The sequence below is a fragment of the Netta rufina genome (genome assembly GCF_964035555.1).
Source record: "Netta rufina genome assembly, chromosome: 26".
Taxonomy (NCBI): Eukaryota; Metazoa; Chordata; class Aves; order Anseriformes; family Anatidae; genus Netta; species Netta rufina.
This window is the reverse complement of record NC_140150.1, coordinates 6,587,253-6,596,793: the sequence shown is the minus strand read 5'-3', so window position 1 is coordinate 6,596,793 and position 9,541 is coordinate 6,587,253. Positions and strand designations below refer to the sequence as shown.

Below are 9,541 nucleotides of genomic sequence, written 5' to 3'. Positions count from 1 at the left end.
GCTTTTGGAAAGTCAAAAAAAAAAACCATTCAGCATTCCCCAGGAGCTACAATGTGTTTTAGGAGTTCTACTTAAACACACAAGCAAGATTGTTTTACAGATATAAGCTGGTCTTGGATACCCCAGAAAGACAGTGCATGCCCCACAGCAGACTTTCAGAACAAGATTTATTCAGTGCATGCTCTGCGGCTGCACGGGACACAGCATTCTGGGGGGGATAGACAAATATTGGACTTAAGGTCTTTCTCCACCTCACTCATCTATTAAGAAACCAAAGAAGGGACTGGATCTTCTAGTCCCTTCTGCTGGTCTGTAAAACTTGTCACTTATTTAACCCACCTTACTGGGAATCTTCAGGTGAACAGAGCAGAAACATGGAGGGATAAAACACACAGTGCTCCAGAGAATGAATACCATCCTGCAACAAGGCCTGGAACCATTGGTAACCTCTAACATCATTCAATTGGCTCTCTCAAGCTGAAATTGTACCAGCACACCTGATTATTTTGTTTTCTTCTGGACCAGGTTCCACCATTCACAAAATACATGTTATCTGTATCTAATTTCAAATACATCGTACGCTTAAGTTATGCAAAGAAGGAAGCCATGCAGAAGAAAGCTGTATGAATAAGCCAGTAACTCCACTCTAGAGCTGAAGGATTTTCTTCTGTGCAGGCACATGGGTAAAATAAAGCCATGCCAATGGAGTAACTGTGGAATGGGTACATGAAATGAGGAAGCAAGCAAAGGTTGCAGATGTGAGAAGGAGAAAGGAGTACATAGGGTACTGGCCATAGCTATACCAGAAGCAGGAAGAAAATATAAATCCTCTTCTGTAGAAAAGAAAAAAAAAAAAAGAAAGAAAAAAAAAAAGCCACTCTTTTGGAAAAGGAAGGAAGAGGTGATACGTCCAAATTTGAGACAAACAGGCACATCGAGAGGAAAAAAGAGCATTTTTGTTAGAAACTCTTTCTGGTAGGCAGACATCAAACCCATCAACCATGCATTGTCTACAGACAAACACCAAAGCCAACAACCATGTCTCATTGCCATTCTGGTTTCCAAGGCATTCTGCTTTCCCTGGAGACACGGTGCAGCAGGACCTGCCAGCTGCACAGGGGGATGAGAGACCTTACCATTTCCTGTTTGGAAACAAACCAGAAGCCCAGGATGTCTGGGAAGAAAGGCAAAGCATTGGTGTCCAGGTTCACCAGTGTTATGGCAGACCCCCTCCTGCCCTTGGGCCTCCTCAGAAGGGGACTGAGTACCCATGGGATGGACAGTTGCCCTTGGCACATCAGAGCTGGAGTGCGTTAGCCAGTCAGTGTAAGTGAGTGTGTCAACCTGAACTGTCCACAGTGTCTCCCAAGTCTACCAGGGTTGTGGGACAACCAGTGCTGAAGAAAGGCTTGGTGACTGGTGCAGGGACAGCTGAGAAAGACTGTTCAAAGCAAAAGGCCCATCAGGATGACACTGAGTAGGAAGAGTGAAAGGCCCCAGCAGGTACTGGGGGCTCCAGCTGTGGGCTGATCCATGCTTTTCTGGTCTGAGTTTGTCTCCCATTCTTCAATGGCTAGAGTATCTGCTGGCAGAACAATAGAAAAACAGGAGTTAGAGGGAAAGATCTGAGCAAAAGAGAAGCTCCAATTCATGCAGGTCCTTCAGTGATGTGCACCAAGACACCCTGAGGTGCAAGGGACAGAAGTGCACAGATCCAGCAAAGGCAAGGGAAAGCTGGTGGGTGTTAGCGAGGAGCACGCTGTAAACAAAACCATGCTTCATGAACCAGACATCCAATCTGCCCCTTTTCAGTGTTAGGGGAAAGAGTGAGGAAAAGGGTTGGTACCACACATGAAATGAGGATCCAGAGGACCAGTCTGATACTGGTTCCTCCCAAGCCATGCCCCATGCTGCTTGGGGATCATTCAACATCTACATGTCCATGCCAGGACAGACTCCACAATTACTTTACCTGAGAAGGAGGACTGGAAAGCAGGGCTCTGACCCTTTTCTTTGGAAGATGATGTCAAACGCAAGAAGGTAGGTTCTTCAGGACTGAAGACCACTGACTTTGAGGAGGTTATATGCTCAGTTTTATTGAAATCTAACTTGATCTCTGGAATAATTTTGCTGAAGGATGGAGGTGGACTGGAAAAGAAGGATAATTTATTTCCTCCATCCCCTTTCACACCTTTATTTGTCTCTGGGACTGATTTGGGGCTGAAGGCTGTGCCAATACTTTCTAATAAGGTAGGATCCTCTGTACTTAAGCCAATGGGCTCTCCAGTGTCTAACTCTACATCTGGAAATATTTTATAATCCCCATCTAATGTGGGCTCAAAGGAAAGTGTGAGCCCAGTTGCCTCAGTTGGGTTGGGTCTTTCTGTTTCAGTTTTTGTTAGCATCTTTGCTGTTGAGGTGGTGAGATTTTGCTTTGTTGAAGTTGTGTAAGTGTGTGTTGGCTTGGATAAAATGGTGGTAAATGTTGGTGAGACGGTTGCTGGCTTGGCTGTAAAAGGTTTTGTCTTGGCCATAGTTGGGGTGGGTGCTGGCTTGGCCATAGTGGTGGTGGGTTTTGGCATGGTAGGTGCTGACTTGGCCATAGTGGTAGTTGTGGTGGGTTGTGGCATGGTTGGTGATGGCTTAGCCACAGTGGTGGTTGTGGTGGGTTTTGGCATTGTGGGTGCTGGCTTAGCTGTAGATGTTGTAGTGGGTTTTGGCATGGTGGGTGCTGACTTGGCTATAGTGGTTGTTGTTTTTGACATGGTGGGTGCTGTCATGGTCCTTGTGGTAGTTGTGGTGGGTTGTGGCATGCTTGGTGATGGCTTAACTGTAGTGGTGTTTGTGGTGGGTTTTGGCGTGGTGGGTGCTGGCTTAGCCACAGTGGTGCTGGGCCTTGGTGTGGTGGGCACTGTCTTAGTTGTAGTCATTGCGGGTTTTGATGTGGTGGGTGCTGCCTTGGCCATAGTGGCAGTTGTGGTGGGTTGTAGCATGGTGGGTGCTGGCTTAGCCATAGTGGTGGTTGTGGTGGATTGTGGTCTGGTGGTGGGTGCTGGCTTAGCTGTAGTGGTGTTTGTGGTGGATTTTGGCATGGTGGGTGCTGGCTTAGCCTTGGTGGTGGGCCTTGGCGTGGTGGGCACTGGCTTAGCCTTGGCAGTGGGCCCTGGCGTGGTGGGTACTGTCTTGGCTACAGTCATTGTGGGTTTAGATGTTGTGGATGCTGCCTTGGCCGTGCTGGTAGTTGTGGTGGGTGCTGGCTTAGCCATAGTGGTGCTTCTGATGGTTTGTGGCGTGGTGGTGGGTGCTGGCTTAGCCGTAGTGGTGTTTGTGGTGGGTTTTGGTGTGGTGGGTGCTGACTTGGCTGTAGTGGTGGTTGTGGTGGGTTGTGGCATGGTGGGTGACGGCATAATGGTAGTGGTGGGGGATTTTGGCGTGGTGGGTGCTGGCTTGGCCATAGTGGTTGTGTTAGGTTTTGGCATGGCAGTTGTTTGTGTGATGGGCTTTGGCTTGCCTGTAGCTATGGTGGGTTCTGGCACAGTAGATTTTGGCTTTGCCATGGATGTGGTGGGTACTTGTGTCTGGGTTGGGGGTATGGTTATGAGTTCTGGCTTCGCTGTGGCCATGGTGGGTGATGTTATGGTAGGTTCTGGTGTGGTTGTGGTGGATGTTGTCACAGAAGTTGGAGTGGTCTCTTCTACAGTGGATTCTGGTAAGAGATGAAAAACACCATGGGTTAGCACTAGGGTCAACTGACCCGTTGCTGTCCAGGCCTCTATGTCCTTGTACTGAGGGGCCTAAAACCAAACACAGAGGTTTGGTTTACCACTCAAGGAGCGGCCTCACCAGAGCAGAATACAAGGGGGTGATCACCTCCCTGGTCCTGCTGGCTGCACTATTCCTGATACAAGCCAGGATGCCGTTGGCCTTCTTGGGCACACTGCTGGCTCATGTTCAAGCAAACATCAATCAGTACCCCTAGGTCCTTTTGCTCTGCACAGCTTCTGAGCCACTCTGCCCCAAGCGTGTAGTGCTGCATGGGGTTGTTGTGGCCAAAGTGCCACAAGACCCAGCACTTAGCCATGTTGAACCTCACCCCACTGGCCTTTGCTCATCAACCCATACTGTCCAGGTCCCTCTGCAGGGCCTTCCTATCCTCCAGCAGATCAACACTTCACTCCAGCTTGGTGTCATCTGCAAGCTTAGGTCACTCTGGGCCATCTCCCACTCTTGAGGTCCCAACCTGGAGACATCTCATCTCCCTCACACAACCTTCTGCCCCTTGGGGATGAGGCAACAACTCCTAGCTAAGGGGGTTATGAGGTCTGTGTCCAATCCTCATCTAGTGACAGCTGACCAGTCTCAAGGGCTTCTATCCCATGTGATGCCTCACAGTCCAGGCCTGGAGCTGCTGGTCCAGGTTCAGAGTTTGGACCCCAACCCAGGGGTCTCTGTCCCAATAGCCTGTCAAGGCACATACACTGCTTTACTTCACTTACCACACAAGGACTTGACACACACTCTACCCTCGGGACACTGTGAGCAAGAGGGTCCTTCTTTGTATGGCTTTCGGCCTTTCACATTACCCCTGGACGCAGAAGACACCAAGAAAAAAAGTGTAAGGAAAGAGGGTAAATGCCAACCCCAAAGAGGGAGGTTTGATTCAACTGGAATATCCCAGCCATGACAAAACTCAGAATTAATGTTAAAAAATAAAAATTAAAAAAAATCAGGTCTTTGTCTCCTGCCACACACTTTCAATGCCATTTACTCAGTGGCCTGACCCTAGGGTGACTAAAACCAGGGAAGAAAGTTCCATGGACCAGGTCCTTCACTACCACCTAGAAAAGAGCAGTTGTTGGACATTTGGACACATGATTTTATCTCCCCTCTACTAAACACCCCTAAGAAGGTCCGCTGTTGCTCTCCATCTCCAAGTGAGTGGTCTCCAAGGCTAGCCCCAGGGTTTCACAAGCAGGTACCCACCTCTCCTCCCATGTGCAACCCATCCTGCTGGTACAATACATGCTTCCTGACCCCTTCCCAGGCCATTGCTGCTGCTATTGGGGAAGAACAAGGCACAGAGCAGGTAGGTAATGTTTGTATCCTTAGTTACTGTGACATCAACCGTGGGCAGCACTCTGGGGGAGTTCCCTCCCTGAACTGTGGCAGGAGCTGAACCAGACCTCAGTAGTCCTCATGGGCAAGGATCAACAGACAACCCTTCCTTCCTTAGTGACCAATCCAAGACAATAAAGGCCTTTCTTGAAATTGCCTTGCTTGCATTTCTGAGCAACACCAAAAGCTTTTCCTGCTGTCTCATAGGGATGGAAGGAAGGGCATTTCCTTGCAGAAGGCCGATCAAAATGAACCAAGTCATACAAGGCATAGGACTTACGGAGGATAGTAGTTGCAAACAAGCAGGTACATGTCCTCTGTTTCGATTCCATCAATCTTCTCACAAAACTTTGCCCCACAGCCAATACGATGTGTGTTTGCCCAAACCACCTAAGACAAAGACCAGGGGTGAAGGTGAGGTGATTGGATGAAGGCAAACGCCCTGTTGGCAACCCATCCTCTGGCCTTGAAGGCTGCTCCGTCATCACACCAACACCCCCCATGTCTCAGTGTGTGCCCCAGATCCCACATGCCCGTGTTGCTTTCACATTCAGAATCCTGCTACTTGCATCTGTCTGGACCACATTCCCAACGTAGGGCCACAGCCCACATAACCAAGTGCCACAGCTTTTCTACCCTATACTTCACCCAAGTAGAGCATCACTACCTCTGTTCTGGTCCTGGGGACCTCCACAGATCCATCCTGATATTTATACCACCACCATCTATGCTCTTCTCCACTCTCACCCATCCACCCAAGCTACAAAGACACACTCACATCTCTTGTCTGCCTAAGACAAGCCAGCACCTGGCTCTGCTGTGTAGCTGAAAAGGGGTGCAGAGCACTTTTTAAAGAGAGGTCTTATCTAAAATGCTGGTTATGGTTGGCACCATGCCCAGATTCCCCTGTATCAGTGATTCCTACCTGGTGCCCAGCATTAGTTCCCCATCTCTTTGCAAAGACTCTGAGAGGACCCAGGGCTCTGGTACAGCTCCTTTCCTGACAACCCTCTCCCTCTGCCCCAGCAGGCCAGTACCTGGGTGTAGTGACCACACATCTGCCCAGGGACACACACGGAAGTCGTCAGGTTATAGTATTTCTCTTCCCCGTTCCAGTCGTCCACAGCAAATTCCAGATCCAGTGTCGGAGCCATAGCAAAGAGGTTTTCTCCCCGTCGGCCCCTCTCCTTGTTGTGGTCCCAGATGCATTTCTCCGCATAGGCTTGGGCAAAGGCCTCCAGCTCTGTGTCCCAACTCTGAAAGGACCTCAGTGTCAGCATACAGAGAGGGACATTGGGCTCTCCAACACACACAAGGACATGTGCTCCTGGGCTCCCTAGTTGCAATTTCTCCATTTATGAGTAAAACTAAAATTGCTACTCAATACATGGGTATCCCTGAGTGCACTCTGAGAAGTCCTCAGGAGATGGGAGCTCCTCAGTCTATCTCAGCACAAAACAAACCGCAACTTACAAACAGGTAGGTCAGTGCTGAGCATAATTCTCACAACCTTGCTTGGAGCACCCATAACATCAGCATCCTCAACTCAGTGTGGAAAAGCAATGAAGAAGCAGTGAAAATGGAGGAAGGGAGGACGCTCACACTGGGTCACACAGGAAGAGAACAGGGGACATCCTTCTCACCAGGGTGGGGATGGGAGAAGAGCAGAACACATCTCCCCTGGCAGCTGCACAGTTCCTGGGAGTACATGCTCCTAAAAGACATCATCAGTTCCCCTGGATCCAAAACGCAGCAGCTGCCTGCCTACCAAGAGCCCTTCCAGCACAGGGAGCAGCAGTGGCCCCACTGCCAGCTGAGTCCCCAGGCCCTAGTGACCATACTGCTATGCCTTGCAGAAAGGCATATGAGGAACCCTACACCACAACTGCTTGGACTATCCTAACACCATTTGATGGTGACAGCAGCTTTGCTTCTGCAGCAGGTTGGAAGGCAGCCAACAAACAACAGGTCCTCAATGGGACCTTCCTGGCTGGAGTCAGAGCTGGATTCTAGAGGGGGACAGAGCACAGCTCTGTTACAAGGCATTGCCACTGGGGTGTCGAGGGGACACGGACAGGCCCCCAAGCAGTAGCGCTGTAGGTGAAGGAAACACTAAAATATCCGGGTGGGGGCACAGAGAGCTAGTTGACCTTGCCTCATGGCCCCAAGCCAGGCTGAGAGTGATGGCTTGGAACCCTGCTGGGGAAATGCACACCCATCTTCCTCTGGCACAGAGCTGGGTTCCATAAACAGCAGGCTCACACCTGCAGGATTTGCCTCATTTTTTTAAAAAGTGCCTTTAGGCTAGGAATCCCCCCAGTGCCTAACTACTTCCACAGCAACAAGACTCATGTCCCAAACAGAAACACAGGGTGACATCAGTCAGGCATGGTGCCACAGCAGCAGGTGACCTCAAAGACAAACACAGCACAAGCGAAGTCCCAGGGAGGAAGGCAAGAATGGTTCTTACATAGAAAGCCTTTAATAAGAAATCGTTAGGGCTGCTTTATGATAAACATTTGTTGTGCTTCAAAGAAAGCCTTCTGCTCTGCAGTGTCAGTAGGTCTTGTGTTTAAGCAATTTGTATTAAACTAAGAGACAACACAGCCTTGCAGAGGGCAGCATCTCAAAGCATGTGATCTGCCATCACTCCTACAGCCAGCAGCAGCACTCACCAGATCAGAATTGCCACCAACTTAAGGACCTTGACTCACATTTTAGGTACTTGAGATATCGTTTCCCTCATGCTTTCCCTAAGAGTTTGGCTCCAAAGCCCGTACTTCCTGATTTTTTTTCTGTGCCTTGCTGTGGTGGGTGTCCATGGAAATTGTGGTGCTTAGGGTTTTCACACCCTCTGAACCCAAAGTCTCTTGTTAGGCCCCCACTATGCCTTAACATCGCCTCTTTCTTCATTTGCTCAGCAAGCTCCCACTTACCAGGTCATGAACATTTAATTCAAGTGGTGCAACTTCAAGGCCAGATAAGAAGGTCTCCTCTGACTACACTGTGACCAAAAGAGCACAACACCCCAAATAGCTGTAATGAACAGCTCTCTTGCTCCTCTGCATGTGTTGTAAACAGCAAGGAAAATAACTGGGTACAGGATAAAGGGGCCAAATAAGACAAAAACCAGCACCAGCTCAAGACGTCATTTTTGCTTCCACTGAAGCCACAAGCATTGGTGGGCACCCGACTCAGTTTCTTACAGAAAAATGGGAGATCCTTCACCTCCATGTCATCACGCATAGGTCACGGTAGGAAGTAGGAGTGTGATGGAGCCCAAACTGACCTGGTAGTCATGCTTGAATTTGACATTCCCTCTCATAAATTAAACCCCAATCACCTGCAAAGACAAATAAAGCACACTAGGTGACACTTCACGCAGGTGGTGGAGCAGAATTCCTCCTCCAGCTGCAGGGCCCCACTTATTGCAAGGTCTCAGTGCAAGCATTTGCCTTTCCTATCCATCACAAGGAGCTCCAGCTCCTTGTGAAAGCTGCATTGCTCTCACAGAGCATCAGGGGACTCAGATCACACTCGTGAGCTTCCAAAAATCATCAAAGTCAACTCTCTAAGTGAAAGGAAATTCATCTTTTAGAGGCAATTTAGGGAACCCCTACATTAATACCAAATTGCAAACCCACACAATAATTGCTCTGCCTCCCAAATCCCTGCTAGCATTAAGATTCAAGCTTGCACTACATAAACTCCCTCTGAAATCCCCCTCACAATAAAAGCCACTTACCATCTTCAGCATATCCATAGCAGGAGGAGAGACCTGGGAGCGGTATTTATTATGCCCATCCAAGATTATCCTCTTTTCTTCATCAGTCAGAGACCAGCTTAGCTCCAGTGCAGTGAGCAACAGGAAAACAGGAGGAAGACCTGTGCTCAACATCATGCAGCCAGCTTCTGCTCTTAGCAGCCCACAGCTCTGGCAGTCAGATTTAAAGCACCTCCCAAAAGCAAGGAACACCCAACAGCTTGAAGACTGGGGAGGAAATGTATTTATTAGAGGAGGATTTCAGAGCCACATGGAACACACCCATCTCACATATCAAACTTGATAGAGAAGCAGCAGTATCTAGTGCCAATGAGCTCGCAGGGTCCACTCCCTGAGACAGACCCTGTGCATGAATCGTAATTCCCTGCACTGGCGTTTTCATCCAAGCCTCTGCTACTCCAAATCTTAGACGTTGCTTTAATCATCAGTTATAGGGTTCCTTTTCCATGTTTTCTCCTAAACTGCAATAATTCCCAAGCAACTAGCAAATAAATGCAAAGCTCCATTTTACACAAGGGTCTTCCCCTGTCACTGGGGCACAGACATTTCTAGAAAAGGCAACAAGATGCAACTGCTGAGAATGGTTTGCAGTACTGTAACCCCAGTGCTGTAACCAGGCTGGGAGTCAGACCCACCTTGTCC

General features: G+C 49.0%; 1 protein-coding gene across 2 annotated transcripts; it reads right to left on the bottom strand.

Moving 5' to 3' along the window:
* Positions 1 to 204: 204 nt before the first annotated feature.
* PI16 (peptidase inhibitor 16) lies at positions 205 to 9,195 on the bottom strand. Of its 2 annotated transcripts, none has more exons than XM_084301806.1 (6): positions 8,861 to 9,195; positions 6,153 to 6,371; positions 5,396 to 5,505; positions 4,497 to 4,585; positions 1,973 to 3,706; positions 205 to 1,585 (listed from the first exon to the last, which is right to left on the bottom strand). In XM_084301806.1, exons 1-6 carry the CDS (start codon positions 9,014 to 9,016, stop codon positions 1,446 to 1,448), a joined length of 2,448 nt encoding a protein of 815 aa, XP_084157932.1. In that variant the 5' UTR covers positions 9,017 to 9,195; the 3' UTR covers positions 205 to 1,445. The 2 variants fall into 2 exon arrangements, with proteins under 2 accessions (XP_084157932.1, XP_084157933.1); XM_084301807.1 differs by having other exon boundaries at positions 205 to 1,582.
* Positions 9,196 to 9,541: the final 346 nt, after the last annotated feature.